The sequence below is a fragment of the Mus musculus genome, chromosome 4, assembly GCF_000001635.26.
Source record: "Mus musculus strain C57BL/6J chromosome 4, GRCm38.p6 C57BL/6J".
Classification (NCBI taxonomy): domain Eukaryota; kingdom Metazoa; phylum Chordata; class Mammalia; order Rodentia; family Muridae; genus Mus; species Mus musculus.
The window spans coordinates 130,697,020-130,717,974 of NC_000070.6; the positions used below are offsets into that span (position 1 = coordinate 130,697,020).

General features: G+C 42.1%; 1 protein-coding gene across 50 annotated transcripts in view; it reads left to right on the plus strand.

The window, feature by feature from the left end:
- The window catches only part of Pum1 (pumilio RNA-binding family member 1), a 118,327-nt gene that overhangs the window by 33,782 nt on the left and 63,590 nt on the right, over positions 1–20,955 (plus strand). For 48 of the 50 annotated variants that reach the window (XM_006539296.4, XM_017320460.2, XM_017320461.2 and 45 more), the window contains exon 3: positions 4,023–4,091. In XM_006539296.4, coding sequence (XP_006539359.1) covers positions 4,023–4,091 — 69 coding nt within the window. Of the gene's footprint in view, positions 1–4,022; positions 4,092–9,694; positions 9,831–20,955 lie in introns of those variants that run through there. The other 2 variants (XM_011250358.3, XM_011250359.3) reach the window with 2 other exon arrangements.

Below are 20,955 nucleotides of genomic sequence, written 5' to 3' on the forward strand. Positions count from 1 at the left end.
TGACTGTGAGCATCCACTTCTGTGTTTGCCAGGCACCGGCAAAGCCTCACAAGAGACCGCTATATCAGGGTCCTTTCAGCAAAATCTTGCTGGTGTATGCAATGGTGTCAGCGTTTGGAGGCTGATTATGGGATGGAACCCAGGTGTGGTAGTCTCTAGCTGGTCCATCTTTTTGTCTCAGCTCCAAACTGTCTCTGTAACTCCTTCCATGGGTGTTTTGTTCCCAATTCTAAGAAGGGGCAAAGTGTCCATACTTTGGTCTTCGTTATTCTTGGGTTTCATGTTTTTTGCAAATTGTATCTTGTATCTTGGGAAGAGTTTTTTTTTTTTTTTTTTCTTCCCAGACAGGGTTTTTCTGTATAGCCCTGGCTGTCCTGGAACTCACTTTGTAGACCAGGCTGGCCTCGAACTCAGAGATCCGCCTGCCTCTGCCTCCCCAGTGCTGATTTTTTTTTTTTTTTTTTAAGTTTTGAGACAGTCTTAAGTATGTAACCCTGGCTGGCTCAACATTCATGTCTTCCTGACATGTACCACTAAACCCAGCTTTCCACAGAGAAAGCCTGTTTTGAACCCCCCCACTCCACCACAAATTATAAATAGTACTTTAGCTTTTTTTTTTTTAATTATAAATGAGTACACTGTAGCTGTCTTCAGACACACCAGAAGAGGACATCAGATCTTGGTTGTGATGGTTGTGAGCCACCATGTGGTTGCTGGGATTTGAACTCGGGACCTTCCGAAGAGCAATCCATGCTCTTACCTGCTGAGCCATCTCACAAGCCCATACTTTATCTTTTTTATTTTATGATTTGTACTCTTGCTTTCTACCTGTTATAATTTAATTTTGTAAGACCTTATGTGACAAAAAACCAGATTAATGAGTTAAAATGTGGGGCTAGTTGGGGCAGCATCTACTCTTTTCTGTTAGAAGAAAAGGCATATATTGGGCCTTTCAAAAGGAAGTCCTGGACTCTGGAAGAGTCCTGAGGTGGAATGAAGAGGCATATGGTCAGGTCGGGCTCCCAAGTTGGCTCTGTGCTCTGATGAAGGGGTTGTCTGGGTTGCAGAGATGACTGAACAGTTAGGATGCTGCTGTTCATGAGGTTCCCAGCACCCACATAGCAGCTCACAGAACTCCAGGGACACAAGACATGCGTGTGTACATGCAGGCAGACATTCATACACATGAGTTACAAATAAATATTTAAAAAGGGTGGTGGTGGTGTTTGGATGGGAGGAGGTAGCCATAGGACAGCAACTGGGAATCCCAGATGGAGAAAGGTAAGACTGACAAGTGCCACAAGGAAAAAATAAATTGTTTTTGTGAAAAGACAGGAGATCTTACAGAAACTTAGTAGATACAAAAGAGGAATTATCAGACAAGAAGTTAACATAATCTGCCAGTCAAAGATTTCTGAAGAAAAGGGAGGCAGAGAGCAAAGTAACTTGGAAGAAAGTCCAGTCTTGGTGAGAAGGGTTGGCTACCGACTCTTAAGTACAGTCAGCCTTTCCTCTTGATGGTGAGAAAAGCTTTGTTTCTTAGGTCAATCATTTCTTCGATAGCCTACATTTTTTTTTAAATTAGGTATTTTCTTCATTTACATTTCCAGTGCTATCCCAAAAGTCCCCCATAACCTCCCCCACCCACTCCCCTACCCACCCACTCCCACTTTTTGGCCCTGGCGTTCCCCTATACTGAGGCATATAAAGTTTGCACGACCAATGGGCCTCGATAGCCTACATTTTTATCCTCCCATTTCTTTTGATTCTTTTGATAATAGTTTTGTTTTTAAAGGAAGAAGTTTGGATTGATAGCTGGCCTGGTGTCAGTAACCATATCATATAGATGTCCTGTAAACACAGACAGCTTCTGAATAATTGACATACATCTGTGAGAATAGTTCTTTTTGTTTTAGCTTTGGTTAACTGTAGGTAAAATTTTAAATGAAGTTTGTGGTATCCCAGCCAAGCAAGCTTTAGGAAATAAGGCTAAGACAGTAGATAGGGAAAGGATAATGCCAGTTTCCAGTATAGGTGAGGTGAGTGAGTCACTTGGAAAGAAGGAGGCCTAGAGGGAGCGATAAAGTAAAAGAAGGTGTGAAAGGAGACCTGGGCCAGACGGAAATAGGAGAGAGGGAGAAGGACGAGACAGGAAGCTAAAAGGGTGTGTGTCCTGTCGAATTCTCCTTCTAGTTTCTTTGGAAAATACATACAAGATTTCTAGTGTTCTGACTAAACAACTACTACTACTACTACTACTACTACTACTACTACTACTACTACTACTTCTTCTTCTTCTTCCTTCTTCTTCCTCCCTCCTCCTTCTTCCTCCTCCTCCCTCCTCCTTCTTCCTCCTTCTTCTTTCTTCTTCTTCTTTTTTTTTTTTTTTTGTTTTTTTTCGAGACAGGGTTTCTCTGGCTGTCCTGGAATTCACTTTAGACCAGGCTGGCCTCGAACTCAGAAATCCGCCTGCCTCTGCCTCCCAAGTGCTGGGATTAAAGGCGTGTGCCACCACTGCCCGGTGTGTAGATTTTAAAGTATGTGATAGAAAGCAATAGTGCTACTTTATTTTTTATGTACACTATATTGACAATTGAGACAAACTAATATTCTAAGACTTAAAAGTTTTTCTCTTTTTTTTTTTTTTTAAAGATTTATTTATTTATTATATGTAAGTACACTGTAGCTGTCTTCAGACACTCCAGAAGAGGGCGTCAGATCTCGTTACGGATGGTTGTGAGCCACCATGTGGTTGCTGGGATTTGAACTCCGGACCTTCGGAAGAGCAGTCGGGCGCTCTTACCCACTGAGCCATCTCACCAGCCCCTTAAAATTTTTCTTTTTTCCCTTTGACTGGGTTTCTCTGTAGCCTGGCTGTCCCAGAACTCGCTCAGTAGACCAGGCTGGCAGCAAACTCCAGAGATCCCACGCCTCTGCCTCATGACTGCTGGGATAAAGGGGTGTAGCAGCATGCCTACGTTACTAAGTTGGGTTTTAGGTTCTGTCTTTCTCCTGCTCAGCCCTAGCTAAGCTTTCCATTCACTTCCTAGAAACTGCACCAGCTCCAGGAAGGTGGCGGCTGATAGGAGGCCTAGGAGGCTCCTGCCTCAGGAGCCTTGTTTTCAGATGTGCAGAAATGCCTTCTTTCAAAAGTATCTTTTCTAGGGCTGGTAGAGACTCTAGCTTCAGAAAGCAGAGATGGATTATATTATTTGAAGAAGATAGCAGATGGCAAAGGCTATCTTTTGAAATGCACAGTGACCTAAAACTTGCCATGTTTTCTGACCTGTGGGTTTGTGGCTTGATGGAAACGACTACTTGAGTATACTGTCTCATTTCTTATCCTTACTGTTAAAGTTACATTTATAATTACTATCATATGTCTGTGTTCATGCATGTGTGAGTGTGAGAACAACCTGTGGGAGTCAGTTCTTTCCTTGCACCATGTGGGAAATGCCTTAATGACTTTGGAGCTGATGAAATGGAAGCTTTGTATATAGATACGCTTTAGTAAGCTGTGAAGAAGGTTTCTTGTGTTATGTGCTATTTCTTTCTCCCCTGTTTGATATTTGGGGGCTTCCTGGGACTGCCTTTTATAGATAGATGTTGGGATACTCTGTACAGTTTACAGTTTGATCTCTTGGAGTTACCCAAGACTGCTGGTTTAAACTAGCCTCCCTCATACTTGACTGCCTAAGGAGACGCAGCCCTGTTACAGATCAGAGACTTGCCACTGAGCACCATTGTGCTGATCTCTGCTTATTAAAGCATGTGAACAGTAGCTAGCATTCTTGTCATGTGGTGTATTTCATGCCTTGAAAATGAAGGCAGTAGGTGGGGTAACACAGGGATCATTTCTGAATCTTGATGGTTAAAGGTGAGTGAACATTTAATACCTTGAGTTTTGTTACTGTGCTTGTTGCTTTCTTAAAGTAAATATAGAAAAGACTTCATTTGTGCATAATATGTATGTAATAGTCACAATGCTGACGTAAAGCTTTCCCTTCTATTCTGAACACTAGGTACGCTCTATGGATGAATTGAATCATGATTTTCAAGCACTTGCTCTGGAAGGGAGAGCTATGGGCGAGGTAAGTGAGCTGGTGTGGTTGAAAGGGGTGTCCTAGGGAAGCTTGGACTTGTCTTTCATCAGTTGTGTCTGAATCTAGTCTCTAGAAATCTGTGCTTGCTTTTCCTTGTTGCCATCCTCACAGTAGGAATAGAAGATTGGAGAACTGTGCCAAAACTCTACTGGTGATTTCGTAACCTAGTCCAGTTACTTAAACTGCAAGGCACCAAATATGAACACTAACAATAAACATGCTAATAAGTTAGCTGTAATATGAGATGTGCAAACATAGCTTATAGTCATCAGGTATTCTCACCTTTACCTCAGTGTTCAGTGGCTAGGTGCTTTCACAGTTGGAGTTTAGATGTGCTGTTAATCAGAGCATCTCACTGACCTGCGTTTTTACACTAGTTCTCTTTAAAGCCTCCATTTTGAATGCGGCTGTTTCTTAGGTTTCTTACTTACAGATAGAGATCTGTTGGGCAGAGCAAATCTAGAAACAAGAAGTTTGGTTTCTTTTTAGCATTTAAAAATTTTTTCTCAATATATTGAGTTGCTATTGTTTAGAAGAAGAGTGAAGCTAAAGTACAGCAACCTCTGAAGATTCTGCTTGTTGCCTGGAGTCATGTACCAATGACAGATACAGTAGACTGTTCAAATGTATTGCCGAAGACAACTGGTTCATTAAGAGACCATTTACTTTTGATTGCCTTTCTGGACAGTGACCAGGATTGTCTTTTTTCTTCTGTACTTAAAAAGCTCTCCTTTCACTTCAGTGTTTTGAAGGTGGGAGGATGACTCTACTTGAGACTTTTCCTGTGTTCCAGCTGGTAGATCATATTTGTTTGGTTTAGTGAATGCTATTTGGTCCTGGTATTGTGCCGGGTTTGGAAGATGAAGAAGTAATTCAGTCCTTTTGTGGAGCTTACACCAAGTCCTCCTGGCTTCTACTGCTTTGTCCTGAGAGTCTGGCTCATTTTGTTGGAAGATTGTGCTTTGAAGTTTTCTGAATTTTCTTGTGGTCAGAGAGGCTAAGTCTAGTGTCTGCCTTACGATCTTGGGTTCTGAATTTTAAGAAATGATTTGATCCTTGTGTCCTTGCGTTAACCCTGCCTACCTATGACTATTGGGGCAGCGTGTGCTAGTATTAAACCTCGAGTGTTACAGGACAAAGGGCTTTGTTACTTCATTTCTGAAGTAAGTTTTCAAGAGAAAATTAACATTTATGTTACCCATTAAACATGGAATATAAACTATACCTGTTATTCTAACCTATTCTTTGTTTAAAGTCCAAATTCTAGAGCTGTGCATGTTAGCTCACACCTTTAATCCCAGGATTGGGAGACTGGGACAGAAGGAGCCTGAGTTCAAGGTCAGCCTGGATGTCATAGTTGAATGTATTAGTTAGTTTTCTGTTTTAACAAAAATGGACAAGGGTAATTTAAGGAACAAAAAGTTTATTTGAGCTTCTGGTTCCAGAGGGAGAGGCATGGCCACAGCTCTGGGTAGCAGGAAGCTGAGAGATCACACCTTTTATCTCAGTAAAGAAACACATTTCAAGTGAGGGAGGGAGGAGGCTTTAATTAACCTCTCAGAGCCGCCTCATGGACATACTTTCTCTTCTCTCAGCAGTGTCACTAGTTGGAGACCAAGGGTTCATTTATGCTTGAGCCCGTTAGGCACATTTTAAAATTCAAAATACCAGAACACTAAACAACACACTCGTAAAGCAACAGTGGCAACTACCATTTGTTAACTGTTTTTTAGGCAGATATTAACTACTTTTTATACATTAACTTATCAGCACCCACTGAGGACTCAGTTTGATTGTCCACACAAGGAAAGCTCTTAACTCCCTCCTCAAGCTCAGATGACTCACACAAGTTACCTCTGCAGAGCACAAATAGGGTGGTGGAATCTGGAGTAAGGGAAAGAGGAGGGGCCTGCAGAGCAGCACATCGGTGTCATGAGGAAGGTCCAGGCTGCAGCTTCTGCTCAGATGAGGACTTGGTTCCATGCAGCCTGGGAGAGCTTCCCCTGTAATGCAGGAGACAGTAGTAGCACATCAGAAGCATAGCAATAGGCTTTTATAGTAAAACTTGAGCTTCGAATCACTTGATTTCTCTTCCCATTTAGCAATAAAAGATACTCTATTGAAGGGAGTACAAACTTTATCTCAAGTGGATTGGATGGACTTTTAAACTGGTGGGAGTGTGTGTGAGAGATTGGGGGGGAGGGGCTACTTAAGTACCTGAATGTATGGATCTTTACATGCCAATGAACATCCGTTCCCTTGAAAGAAACTGACTTCTATTAGTGTTAGGGCTGCTTTACTCTGTTCAAAGCCTTTGCCATCACTCTTTTTTTTTTTCCTCTTTTCAATACAGGGTTTCTCTGTGTAGCTCTGGCTGTCTTGGAACTCACTCTGTAGACCAGGCTGGCCTTGAACGCAGAGATCCGCCTGCCTCTGCCTCCCAAGTGCTGGGGTTAAAGGTGTGCACCACCACCGCCCAGCCTTTGCCATTACTCTTAGCACAGAAGATTTCCATTTTTTTTTTTTTTCTTAGAAATTTTGCTAAGAAGTTTTTTTTTGTTGTTTTCTTCTCAGAAAGGGTTTCTCTGTTAACAGCACTGGCTGTCTTTAAACTCTTTGTAGACCAGGCTGTCCTCAGACTGACAGATCCACCTGCTTCTGCCTCCCAAGATCTGGGATCAAAGGTCTGCACCATGACTGCCTGGCAGGAAGTTATTACTTAAAATACCACACTTAGATGTTTGCTGGTTGTCTGAAGTGAAGCTGTTTTTGCTTGAAAAAAAAATTTTGTTACTTTTGCTATGTGTGTATGGATGTTTTGCCTGTGTGTGTATGTGTGTGCGCGAGCACGCACTACACAACTGCTTGGTACCTGTAGAGGCCAGGAGGAAGGGGTCAGATACCCTTGAACTGGAGTTATTATAGTATTATAGTGTGTTTTGGGTTTTCATGTGGGTTCTAAGATTTGAAGCTGGGTCCTCTGGAAGAGCAGCTAGTGCTCTTAACGACTGAACCAGCTCTCCAGCCCCTAAGTGTAGCTGTTGTAAGCTGAAGGGGTCCCTTTCTCCTTGTGCAGAGTGTGAATTAAAGTAGTTCCCATGTGTTTTACTGGCTCCTTAATTTAAGAGTCCTCAAAAGTTTAAAGACACTTCCTAAGCAACTTTGTGTTGGTGTGGGCTCAGAGTATTTTTCTAATAATGGGAACTGTTATTTTCTCTTGTGGTAACCCAGACCAAATAGCTGGCAGTAATAAAATAAAGGAGGAATTCTCATTCATTCATTCAATCATATTTTTATTTTATGTGTATGGGTGTTTTGCCTTCATAAATGTCTCTTTAGTCCAGAATTATTTATTTTAGCTCTGTTTCAGAGATTTTGGAAACATACACAGAGAAGCTTCTTTTTGTTTGTTTTGTTTTTGGTTTTTCGAGACAGGGTTTCTCTGTGTAGCCCTGGCTGTCCTGGAACTCACTCTGTAGACCAGGCTGGCCTCGAACTCAGAAACCCGCCTGCCTCTGCCTCCCAAGTGCTGGGATTAAAGGCGTGCACCACCATGCCTGACTGAGAGGCTTCTCTATGGCAGACAAAAAGCAGACAATGAAAGTGGCATACAGGAAGAGGCCATGGTGACAGAGACCCCACAGGAACATGCCTCCAGTGCCTGCCTCCGCCCTACTCTCTAAAATGTTATCTTTTCATTCATGACACCAGTCTCTGGGGGTGCCTTAATGTACCCAGAATGCCCTCTATTTGGTCCTTGGTCTACTCTGAATCCAGTCAGGTTGACACTCAGTTCACCTGTCATGTTGACATTAGTTTTTAAACTTCCTACCTTGGTTTCCCTATGGTCTCTCTGCTTTCTGGGTAGAAGAGTAGTTGGGACATGACTGCCTAGGTATTTGTGAAAAAATAAAGAAACTGTGGGAATCCTTGGTCAAAAGATCCCTTAATCTTTGTTTTTCCTGTTGTTCTTTATTTGTGGTCTTAAAATTTTATTTATTTTGGGTAGAGTCTTTTTTTTTTGTTTTTGAGACAGGGTTTCTCTGTGTAGCCCTGTCTGTCTTGGACCTCACTCTGTACACCAGGCTGGTCTTAAGCTAAGAAGAGATCTGCCTGCTGCTCCCTTCTGAGTGCTCTAAGGCCTGTGCTACTGTAGTAGGCCTGAGATAGTCTCATTCTTCTGGAACTCACTATGTTTCCCAGGCTGACTTTAAAATGATAGCAGTTCTCTTACCTCCACTAACCAAGGACTGGTCTTCTGAGCATGAGCTAGCTGAAGTTTTCTAATCTATAGAACAAGTGACTAGTTTTCTTTTTAGGCTGTTGGTGATGTAAATAGGGTTTTATGTAGCTCAGGCTGGTCTTACACTTGACATGTAGGTGACCTTGAACTCATTCTCTTGCCTTCTAAAAGCTACTCTTAGGCATTGACAATCACACTGAGTTAAGATTCCATAATATTTTATATATCTAGAATAGTTTAATCGTATAGGCTACCATCTCATTTCTGGATTAAACAATGCATTTAGGTAGGTAGCTCTTCATCCTTTAGAAAAATAATTACCCTTGGTGATTGTTTGTTTGTTTTTTTGGTTTTTCAAGACAGACTTTCTCTTTATAGCCCTGGCTGTCCTAGAACTCACCTTGTAGACCAGGCTAGCCTCGAACTCAGAAATTCGCCTGCCTCTGCCTCTCAAGTACTAGGAATAAAGGCATGTGCCACCATTGCCCGCTGGTGATAGGTTTTAAATATGATTGAGAAATTACTGTAGAGATGGTTCATTGGTTAAGAGCTCTGGTTCTTGTTCCAGAGACACAGGTTCAGTTCCCAGCACTCACATGGTTGCTTACAACCACCTGTAACTCAGTTCTAGGGTATCTGAAATCTCACATGGAATACATGCAAGCAGAAATGCCAAAGCACATAAAATAAAAATAAACATAAAAAAATGAAGTTGAGAAAATATTCTCTCCTGTATGGAGTGATAAAATCCTTCTCTATTCACCAGAGGTAGACTTTAAATGATAATTGCAGATACCAGAAATTAAAAAAGGAATAATAGTATCTCTGAATGTGAGATAGCAGCTTTGGGGGACATGGTCTCACTCTGTAGTCCTGTGTGTCCTCTGCTTCCTGAGTGCTGGGATTAAAAGCAGGTACTACCACATAGACTTAGAGGAGGGAGTGATTTGATAGTGATCCAGGAAACTGCTTACTCAGAGAAAGTAAAACGTGGTCGTTTAGAACCAGCACAGAGTCCAGGGCCCTTAGCCAGTGTTTGTATCTGTGCTTCAAACATTTATCTTTGGACTTTGCTTCTTTCTATCTCTAAGAGATGTTGAGTAAGAGTTTGGTTTCTAGGACTCTCCCATGTCAGAGATTGCTGGAGTTTGATCTTATGTAGAAAAAAAAATGGTTAGTCTTTTTGGAGGAGAGAGGAAAAGAGAAATATGCCAAAGGACATTTAAGAGGTGTTTGTTATTCTAGAACTTTTTATTGGACATCCCCCCCCACCCCACAACCCCCCACATCCCAGGATACCCTACAATAGGGTTTCTTGTATTTCAGGCTGGCTTCAACAAAGTGTGACCTTGAACAGCCCAACAAGTTCTTATGGGTATAGCTGTATGCCTGCATGAGCTTATATGCACTGTGTGCATGCAGGAAGGAGGTCATGGAAGTTGAGGGTGTCAAGCTATCATGTTGGTGGTAGGAACCAAACCCAGGTAGGTCATCTGCCAGAACATTAAGTGTTCTTCATTGCTGAGTCACCCTTTCCAGTCCCAACCTCTGATCCTACTGCTTTCATCTCCAGAGCGCTAGAATGATAGGTGTGTACCACTATACTGTTTGTTTGATGCTAGGCTGCATACATGCTAATGTATGTAACTGCCAACTGAGTTACAGTCCTAGCCCTCCTTGGGTTCTTCTAAGTTGACCCCTTCACCTTTCAACAGCTGATTGGAAATGTCCATTGGGATACAGGGGTTGGGTTGGAAGCAAAGTGGGAATGGTTCAATATGTTAAGTTGTTTTCCATTATGGTTGACATTGTCCTGTTGGAATAGAAAGGTGTTGTGGCAGCCCCCCACCCCCATTTTGGCCTTTTGAGGCAGTTTCTCTGTGTAGCTCTTGTTGCCCTGGAACTCAACTTTGTAGACCAGTCTAGCCTTGAACGCAGAGATCCACCCCCGCCCCCCACCCCCTGAGTGTACCACTACTGCCCAGTTTCGAATTATAAAGTATTGATCAGCTAAAATGGTTTGTGAATCACATTTCTGAAAGGGACAGCTATTGAAGTTGGCAATTCCTTTTAAGTAGAAGTACATAAAAAAACAGTTCATTCAGTTGACTACAAAATTGATTGTTGGAAAGAAGACATGTTGTTGCTCAGACAAGTACAGTAAGGCCCCCGCTCTCTCTCTGCTAATACATTTCTACCTTTCAGGCTTCTCTTTTGGCTAAAATGTTAGCTTTAATAAAAGAGAGAGGCTGGGAATAGTGTTGCATAGTTCCAGCAGCCAGGAGTTCAGACAGCTAGTAATGTAATGTAGCAAGGTCTCAAAGGGCAGTGTCTTTCAGTGTAGCCTAGGCTTGCCTTTTAACTCACAGCAATATATCTGCCTTTATGGTGGGATTAAATTTGTGTCCCATTAAGGCAGGCTCTTAGTAATTTTTTGGGGGGGGGAATGCATATTCATATACTTGATTCGAGAGTAAACCAACTAAACATTTACAATAGTGAATGGCAGCCTCCAATACCATATTTATAATGATACCATCAACAGCATTATCTGTGACTCTTCCTTTTGTTTTGCTTTGTTTGAAATAAGTCTTCACTATGTAGTCTAGGCTGACCTTGAACTTGTGTTCTTTTCTATTTTGCTTGGAAAATGCTGAGTTTATGGTATGTGCACTGTGTCTGACTTGTATCCCTAGATCCACCCTTCCTTTACCTGACTTGTGTAACCGCATGTCCTCCGTCCTCCTCCTCCCCTTCTTTTTTAAAGATGAGGAAAGGAAGACCAACTAAGGTTGTAAGGGTCAATACTGCATAGATTCATTCATTCTATTTTATTGGGCACAGAAAAAGAAATCTGTTGAACAAATACATTTTATTTTGGCTATGTTTATCACTTCATAGACCTGATTTTCATGATGGTCCTGTGATGTTAGGATGCTTTTTTTAAAACAGATAAGCAGCAAAGACTGATGTGATCATGTTCCAGCTGTCCAAACCCAGATACATCACTCTCAGTTCTTTATGTGGAGTCTTATTCTTTCAAATTTTAGCTTGTAGTTTGTGTTCACTCCTCCATGAAGCTCTCCTGCTGTCTCACCTACTAGAAGCCATAGAATGAGTTCAGCTTTCAGGGGATTTCTCCTGTTCTTAGGCCCTATACTTGTCACCTAGAATTCCAGTTTGGTTCAGTAAACAGCTGCAGCACTTAGATGCCTTTCCTGCCCCCAGGGTTGTGAAGATGTGGGGAAAGGATGAATAACAACAAAACTGGAAGTCTGCCTCTCTTGCAGATAGTTAGGGCAGAAGCCCTTTAGCACAGGTACCTGTGATCAACATTGCTGCTGCCCTACAAGCTGAGTCTGATATGGAGACACTCTGTTTTTGAGCCAGAGATCTACTGTGGAGCCTTGGCTGGCCTCACAGCTGCATCCGTATGCCTCTGCCTCATCAGTCCTGGGGGACTGTAGCTACACTCCGTTACATGCTGCCAGGACAGTTGTCATCAGGTTCTTGTAGCACAAGGTTAAGAGGCTGCTTTTTTGTCTCATCGATTTTATGTATGTAGCGGACATCATGGTATTTACAGAGTTGGTTTACTTGTACTCTGTTGCTTGCTCAGGTATGCATTAAACTATGATGTGTGTCATTGTTTCTTTGTTTGCTGTCTTTCTCTCTCTCTCTTTTTTTCTCTTTTTAAATTTTGAGACAGGGTCTCACTGTGTAGTCCTGGCTAACCTGGAACTCAGAGATCTGCTTGCCTTTGCCTTCCAAGTTGCTGGGATTAAGGGTGGCTCCTACTTTCTCTTTTACAGTAAGTTTGCTGTAAGGAACCAGAGAACATCAAACTTACTTCACTGATTTTTGATTTGGTTCTCATAGCACATAGAGACACATAGAGAAAGTCTTTTCTGTTGCTATTCCCTGTGTAGAGCATCATTTACGAGGATGCATGAACAGGGCGCTCCCTCCTCTAGCACAGGGACAGACCTCCGTTGCTCATGCATGAGTGCTGAGAAACACTAGAGGCCACCCGGCAGTGTGGATGGGTGAATGCCATATTCTTCACCTCTTAGTTATTTGCGTGGAGTTTCAGGATCTAGAGGTGTTGGTTGTAGAATGTTCCAAACTGTCTATTCCTGAACTTTGTGTTAAGGGGTCCTAGGTAGGTCTTTGTATACCAGGGTCTCAAGAGAGATTGTGTTGCTTTTGATACAGGCCCATTTAAACAAGAATATGATTGGAACACATTTATGCATCAAAAAAGCATGCGACTTCATCAGTAGGTAACTTGACAGACAACACAGTTGCTTTTTTTTTTTTTTTTTTTTTTTTTGTGTATTTCTTCCTGCCACTTTTCTGGACTGATTGTCCAGTGTTCTGGAGCTAGTTTCTTTTGTCCCTGTCCCAGTAATTTGAAGTGGGAACATGTAAAGAATGTGCTCAGTGGACTCCAGTGCTTAGCGGAGAGACCGAGAGGTCGGTGTGTTACTTATTTCTAGGTTAATTTATCCAAAGTGGCAGGAAATTAAGGTGCTGTCTGTCCCGATGTCTCTGAAGGACTTGTTTCATGAAAGCAGTGTGTCTTTACAGTCTGTTTCAGAACTTGTTCCTGATGGTTATATGTCAAAGTGTAGGCATTGTCAGAAAGCAGCCTGCAGCTCTCACTGATGGGTGTCCTAACAGGCACCAGTTCTTCGTATCTCCAGTCTCCTCTAAATCACACCTCTTGGTTTCTCAGTAGTTGTAGTGAATCTTCAGGGCACCTTACTATCTTCTGGATGGATGAAACATAATCTGTTTGCATCCTGTTTTCATTTGCCCCTTGTGCCTTAGTTGACTCTATAGAATAGATTTTCATTTAAAACAGCTTAAGTGATGAATTGGCTTCTGTGGCTGCATTCTTATTCATTATGATGGGTTTTGATTCTTAGTTTGTAATTACAGTACAAGAGTAGGAGAGGTGGCACAGTGGTTAAGAGCATATATTCTTGCAGAGGACCTGGGTTTAATTCCCGGTATCCACATGGTGGCCATCCACACGTAACTCCATTTCTAGGATTCGGACCCGAAGGCACCAAACACTCACGTGTTACACGCAAAGCACTCACATAAAATGAATAAATCTTAAAAAAAAAAAAGAAAAATAAATTACAAAAGCCAAAACTTGCCAACAACAACAAAAACAACAACCAGAAAAATCAAATCCCAAAGCTTGCTGGAGGGCTAGGGATGTAGCTCAGGTAGAGGGCTTGCCTACAAAGCACAGGTCCCAGCTGCTGCCCTGTATCACAGAAAGCAGACTGAGTAAGTAAAGCAGTGGTAAAGCTGAAAGGTGTCTCAGAGCCCTGAGCCTTCTCCTGGGGCTCCACACTTTAGGTACCCAGCCTCTGACCCCATTTCAAACAAACATTTCCTTAGTTACTACTACTTAGTTACTACTTAGTGTGTGCATGCAGATCTCTGACTTTGGGGCCATCAGTTCCCAGACAGTCAGGGCTATGCAGAGATACCCTTGGCTCTTCTCCCCCACTCTAATAAAACAAAACAAAAACACCAAGAACCAAAAAGACCCCACCAAAAGTGGGTTTCTCGCTATTGAATGAACCCATGTTAGCCTTGCAGTCTAGCTTTAGTATCCTGGGTGTTAGGATTATAAAAATGCATTTGCTGACCAACTTTAAGATTTCCCATAGACAGAAAAATCAGTATTGGATGTTTAGATTCAGCAGGGAAAGACTAAAATGACTATCTTGGCTAGTGATTGGTGGGTTTCACTGTAGCGGTGAAACTAGTGTTGAAAGGCATTAATCCTGCTCTTATAACCCAGAACAACACAAAATCATTCATTTCAGGGCCTGGAGAGATGGCTCAGGGCTTAGTGGTACTCCAGAGCTGCCTGTGACTCCAGGGCTGGGGGAGCTCTTCTGCCCCCCCCTTACCCCCCCCCCCCCCCCCAACCCCGATATACACACACAATAAAGATGATTAAATTCAGGGCTTTGCAGGCTTGGCAAGTACTCCAGCAACTGGTATCTTTCTTATCTTTAAAAAATTAATTTTATGTGTATATGGGTAGGCATGTGGAGGTCAGAGAACAATACAGGTTCTGGGGATGATCTCAGGCCATTAGACACGTGCCTTTACCTGGTGATTCATCTCACTGGCCTAGCTCGGAACAATGTATAAAGAGAAGCAGTCTTCATTACATTTGAGGGAGGGAGGGAGGGAGAGGAGAGAGGAGGGGCTAGGACAAAGACTCCTGAATGAGCATGTGTGTTGAGAAAGGATCTTATTTGTAACCTAGGCTTGTAGTAATCCTACATTAATTAGTCTCCGGGTGCTAGGATTACATGCATATGCACCACAATGCCAGATTGAAGAACTTTAGTTGTTCAGATGAGTTATTTTGGTGGGGGGGAGGGGTTGGGGTGGGGGGATCGCTCGGTTGGCCCTGGGTTCATTCTTACTCTTCTGGTGACAGTTAATGGGTGACTCAGGCTTTACTATTATTACTATTTTTTTATACTTTCAAAAAATGTTTGTTTCTTTTTTTAGACAGTGGCTTACATCTCTAACAGGGATGACTGCATCAGTAGAGGGCATGGCATTGTGGACATTTCTTGAATTGTCTCATTTGCTTTACAACAGTTTGGTATTGGGGGGGGGGCGGTCACTAGCTAAATTGGAGGGATTTTTGAGAACAGATTTCTAGAAATACTTTTGTTTTCAGGAACTTGTGAATTACCATAGTCACCATCATAGTTCAAATTGCAGTCTCAAAGAGACCTTTTTCTGACTTAATGTCAGCTTCTGAGATTTAAAGAATCTATTTATTTATTTATTTTTATTTCTTGAGTCTAACTAGGTGCTTAAACGTTTAATCATTTCAGGTAAAACTAGGAATTTGGAAATTTGAGTAGCCAGATAACATGATGAAACCTGATCATGCCTGTGAGTTTGTAAGCAAGGGATTGTGTTTTACAAGCCAAATTTCTGGAGGAAATGGTATGGACGGGAGAGAAGAGAAGAGAGAATAGTGGGTACAGAGGTGGGGCGCTGTCTGTGACATGTTTTACAAGTGTAAGCAGTTAGGTAACATGTGAGCATATGATAGTAGAAAGTGCACAGGGTTTTTTGGTGAGGGTGTGGTTGGGCTTGAGACATGGTTTTTCTTGTAGCCTTGGTTATCCTGGAACTAACTTACTCAGTAGAGCAGTGGCTCTGTCTGCATCTGCCTTGTAAGTGCTGGAGATAAAGGTGTGTGACACCACTGCATGGCCTTGCCCACTTGCTTTTTTTTTTTTTTTTTCTTCTTTTTTCTTCTCGAGACAGGGTTTCTCTGTATAGCCCTGGCTGTCCTGGAACTCACTTTGTAGACCAGGCTGGCCTCGAACTCAGAAATCCACCTGCCTCTGTCTCCCAAGTGCTAGGATTAAAGGCGTGTGCCACCACTGCCCGGCGCCCACTTGCTTTTAAGGCCAGCCGAGAAACTCATGAATACTTCCCTATGCAAACATTAGTATTGGCATGGTCATACACGCTAATCCTTAGTTAGAACTTCTCTAGGTTCCACAGAACTAGGGTCATGGTTCTTGGGGAGTTTGGTTGGCTAGTGATTTTTACTACAGTGGTCTGAATGGCACAGTGCTAGCTTTGCTGGGAGAGTACATGGGCTGCCTTGGATTGGGGGAATCCCACCCTCTGGCAGACTAGGAGTAGCTCTTCATTCTAAGCGGTATTGGGTTATTTCAGTTGTTGTTTATGACAGACTATTTGTAACGTGAGATAAGGAGACAGATGTAAAGCCACATGTGGCATTCAGAGAGTTAGACACATGAGAGGTTTTATGTGTTAAAGGTTCCTTAATAAGGAATATAAGATAATTGTGTGGGGTTCTTGGTTTTAAATAGTTGTTTCTGGTGTTTTTGGTTTTGAGACAAGGTCTTTACTAGTTTACATTTAGCCTGGAACGTAAAATGTACAATGAACTGGCTTGTAGTAAATTTGTGATAGTTCTCCTGCTCTCACTTGTAATTTCAGGAGATGTAGGCACACTCTATTGAGTATAACTTCTTGAAGAGTCTGTTTTGCTAGACTCAGGAAACAACAAAAGGTGTTCCCAAGTGTCAGATCACCTGTAGACCCTCGCTTGTCTTGCTCTCAGTGGTCACTGTGCTTGGTTACAGATGAAGTCAGTTTTGAGAAGCTACTTGCTATTAGCATTGGAGATGGGGAAGTTGCTGAGATGACGATTTCAGAATTTGTTCAAGTTGACTGTCATTGGTGTGGACCTGTTTGTGTAGCATGTGCTCTTTTCCAGGTGCATCCGGTTAGTACAGTCTGACCAAGTCGTAGTCCTTATCACTTTTTTTTTTTAAAGAATTGTCAGATCTTAATCCTTTATAGCTTAGTTTTCCTTTAAAGTGCATGTTGGAAAGCCGAGCTGTAATTTGTTGCCTTTTGGCTGTAATTTCAGCACCTGAAAACAGAAGCAGGAGGATTGCCTAGAGTTGTCAATCAGCTTGGGTTACTTAGTGAGTTCTCAGCAGGCCTGGCTTTACCTGCCTCACAAAGAAAAGAAAGTATGCTGGCTTGGAGTGCCCTGAGCCTCTGCATCACACACACACACCGGGGTGTGTGTGTGTGTGTGTGTGTGTGTGTGTGTGTGTGTGTGTGAGTGAGATCGATCTCAAATAAATTAAGGCTGGCTGTATTTAAATTTGTAGTGATTGAAGTTAGGGCTGGCTGAAGAGAAAGTTTGTCAACTGCATGTTTGTGGCAATCAATATTTTGGCTTGTGGGGATGCCATACCTCATGCTGTGGATAGAATTACCCCCAGAGGTGTATTTGCTGAGTTTAAATGTCTCTTGAATCTTTATCTTGTTTTGTAATAAAGTTGCTACCTAGCTCTGAAGGTAGATATCCTTACTTTTGTTGACTGACTATAAAGCTGAAAGTGTTAACACTGCTGTCCCTCAGCTTCAGGAAAGGCTACTTATTTTGAATGTGGAAGGGGTTTAAGCCAGTGTATGGGAGAACATGAAGTGGACAGAGCTAATTAACTACTTTTTCCTAAGTCAAAATCACAGTAATGGAAGTGGGATGAGAAGTACGGGTATTGTTGTTCTTGTTGCTTTGGTGTTTTGTCTTTTCAAGACAGGGTTTCTCTGTATAACCCTGCCTCTTGCCTTCCAATTGCTGAGATTAAAGGTGTGGACCACCACCCATGGGGACGTTCTTCTTAAAAGAAAACACAAGAGTTGAAAATACACACTTCCACATAGTCGTGATTGGATCCACTGTATAACAGATCCAGACAGCTCAGAAGGCCATTGTTATGTCTTACAACTTCATACGGTCTCGCATGAGCTTCATGCATGATTTCTACCAGTGCTGAGTGTATGCTCAACTTTATCTGAGAAGAGTCTTCTTTCAAATCCATGGGGTTGATATCAGGATTCAGGCCTTCAGGCTCTTAGAATGAAGACTTCAATTCCTAGTGCATTGTTGGGTAGAGATCTCTCTTGATACCTTGCCAGGTGGGCCACTTTCTAGTACAGTTCACAGCATAGCAGCTGTCTAAAGTGAGTGAGCCGGGCAGTGGTGGTAGTAGGGGCAAATAGAAGTAAGTAGTTTGTGGCACTGTAGATGTTGTGACCCCACAGCACCCCACCATCAAGATCCTCTTTACAGAACGCTGGGACTAGGTCATTGGAGTCATTGGAAAGCCCTGCTGCTTTCCACCATTGAGTACAAACAGTAGATTTTATAGTAAAGGGAGAAAGGCTAGGTTCTATGTGAACTCTGAGATATTAAAGAACTTAACTAAGCTTGCTTTTGACTTTGCCCAGATCCCTTGGTTCAGGGATTGCCTTCCTGTTTACTGAGCACCCAAGCAACTCACTCTTTGTACCCTGCCTGGCCCCAATCAGCATGCTGCACTCTGCTCTCCCACCTTGTTTTATCTCTTGGGAACTTGCCCAAATAGTGTCTGCTGTTCTCATTGATAACAGTTAGCTGACCTCCACCTCATCTGTATAAGGAGCTCTAGCACTGTGGGGGTTACCTCTAACATCTTAGTATTTGTTTTCTATTTTTAGTAGCAGGAGAACTGGGTGACTCTTGGTGAGCTAGGAACATATTTTTGATGTGTTTCTTTGAGGCTTGATGCATGTTACTAATAGAAAGTTGACTCTCCACCTTAACTTTCTTAATATTTGTTTCATTATTTATTTGTGTGCATATGTGTGTTTGTGGATGTGGGTGTGTGTGTGTGTGTGTGTGTGTGTGAGAGAGAGAGAGAGAGAGAGAGAGAGAGAGAGAGAGAGAGAGAAGGACAGCATGTGGACTTGGCTCTCTTCTAATATGTAGGTTTCAGGGATGAACTCAAGTAGTCAGGTTTGGAGGCAAGCACCTTTATAAGTGCCCTCTGAGACATCTACTGCTTCCCCTTTGAAGGTGTGTCTTGCTGCTGCTCTCATCTGCTTGCCTGCACTTGCTACTTTGCATGTTATGACAACCTAATAGACTGTAGTAAACAATGTCAGAATCCCACAAGTCCCCTTTACCCCCTTGAGCTCAAAGATTGCTACTTTTAGTTACCAACTTGATAAATTATAGCAAGACTGTTTATATGTTGAATCTGGTACTTGTCTAGGCTATTCTTGAATTATGTGAAGAAGGATAAAGGTTGGGGAAAAAAACCACAACAGCATAGGACTGGTTTTAATTACTTTTGCTCTTTACACCATTTCACAGAGCATAAAATTAACCAGTAAGAGATGTGGACTCTTGTACTAATATTGTTGCTCCTTTTAGTATGCATAGAGGGTTCTAAATTGGGAGTACTATTTGGTCTCACCCTCTTCAAAATAAGAATGAGAATGTTGTTATTTAAAAGTAGAATGTTGGGAGAGAGCTAGTGAGTAAGGAAGTTTTATGGAGTCTTTGGATAGGTGGTTTACAAGATGAAAAGGGGAAAAAAGTGGAAACAGAAGTTCTTTTTAGTTTATTTTATGTGTATTGGTATTTTGTCTGCATATGGGATTGTAGTCACAGACAGCTGTGAGCTGCCATGTGGGAATAGGAGTTTGTTTATGTGTGTGAGTGATTTGCCCACATGTGTGTCTGCAGCTTGGCACCTGAGGAGGTCAGAGGAGAACACTGGATCTCCCAGGACTGGAGTTATAGACACTTATAAAAGGCCAAGTGGTTTCTGGGAATCAAACCCAGGTCCTCTGGGAGCTCACCTAGTGATTGTAACAGCTGAGCCATTTTTCTAGCACCCAGAAGTTTTTTTTTTTTTTGTTTGTTTTTTTTTTTGTTTGTTTAATTGACCCTTGTATATTCTCGGTATCTCTTCTGGAATTTGACTATGATTTTGCTAATGTCCGATGCCGCTGAATACATTTCCAAGAAGCTGTTTGGTGGATATTGATGCTTCTGAGGGGAATTGCCACTGAAAAACAAGTTTGGCATCAGAAGAAAGAGGAGACGACCAAGGACAGTTTAATAGTAGTTCCCAGGGCAAATCAGAATTATCTAGTCCCGGGATTTCTGTCTCTTTGCTCAGCTTTATTCGGTCAACCTGTTTCTCCCTCTCTTTTTACCTCCTCTTCCCAACCCACTCCAGTTAATAGACCCCAGAACATTAAGGGACACTTGGTTGATGCTTTGATTTAATTGCCTGTCCTCGAGGCAGCTTAGCACTTGCATAACTCAATGTCAGACCAAAAAGTCTTTTTGTTGGGATCTATTTGAAAAAGGTAGCAACCATCTTGGGTTTGTGTAGGAACCTATGCTGTGGAATAGTTTGGGACTTTTTGAGGATATGGTAACACTAGGCTGAGATGGCAGTAGTGAGGCTGGAGAGCTGGGGTTTGGTTTAGACAGTTTTGATTTCTTTATTATGCTCAGATGTAGTAGCTAAATAAGTTGGAAAGTTAAACCTGTCCAGGAGGAGAGCAGATCTCTTGGGCTTTCTGGTGTTTTATCAGAAAGCTAGAATTCCATTTCTGGTATTACATAAGTCAGATCTTCAGTATGCCCGTTTATGCTCAGAATTAGTGATTACACATTATCTTAAACTTCTGAAATCCTGTCTGAGGAATAGTAGATATTAAAAAAAAAACAACTAGAGGAAACAAGAGGGAGACATTTTATTAAAATTGATGAACACACCAAGAATTATGGCAGTCTTCAGGAACTTTCCTCTGTAACTACAGCCACTGTTTCTTTGAAGTATTATTAAACCTAACAGAGGTCAAGAAATTTGATTTTCCTTCTGAAAGTAGATGAATGTTTTTTTTTTTCTCTTAAAATCTTAGAAAAGGTGGATGTGGTGCAGAGTTAGTTAATAGAAGTGGTGTCTAATATTCTGTAGCTGGGGCTCCTAGCTGTGTTTGTGCTCCTGCTTGAGTAACTGTGCTCAGTCAGTGCTTGTGCGGACAGTGTTAACTGTGGTAGGCACTCTCGCAGGTAGAGCCCTCGGAGCAAGCAGTTAGCTGTAGTAGGGCCATGTTTGTACTCTTACCTCCTCAAAAATCTTCACAACAATTAAGTGAACAATTTTAGATATTGATGATTAGTGTCCCCCTGCTTTAGGCATT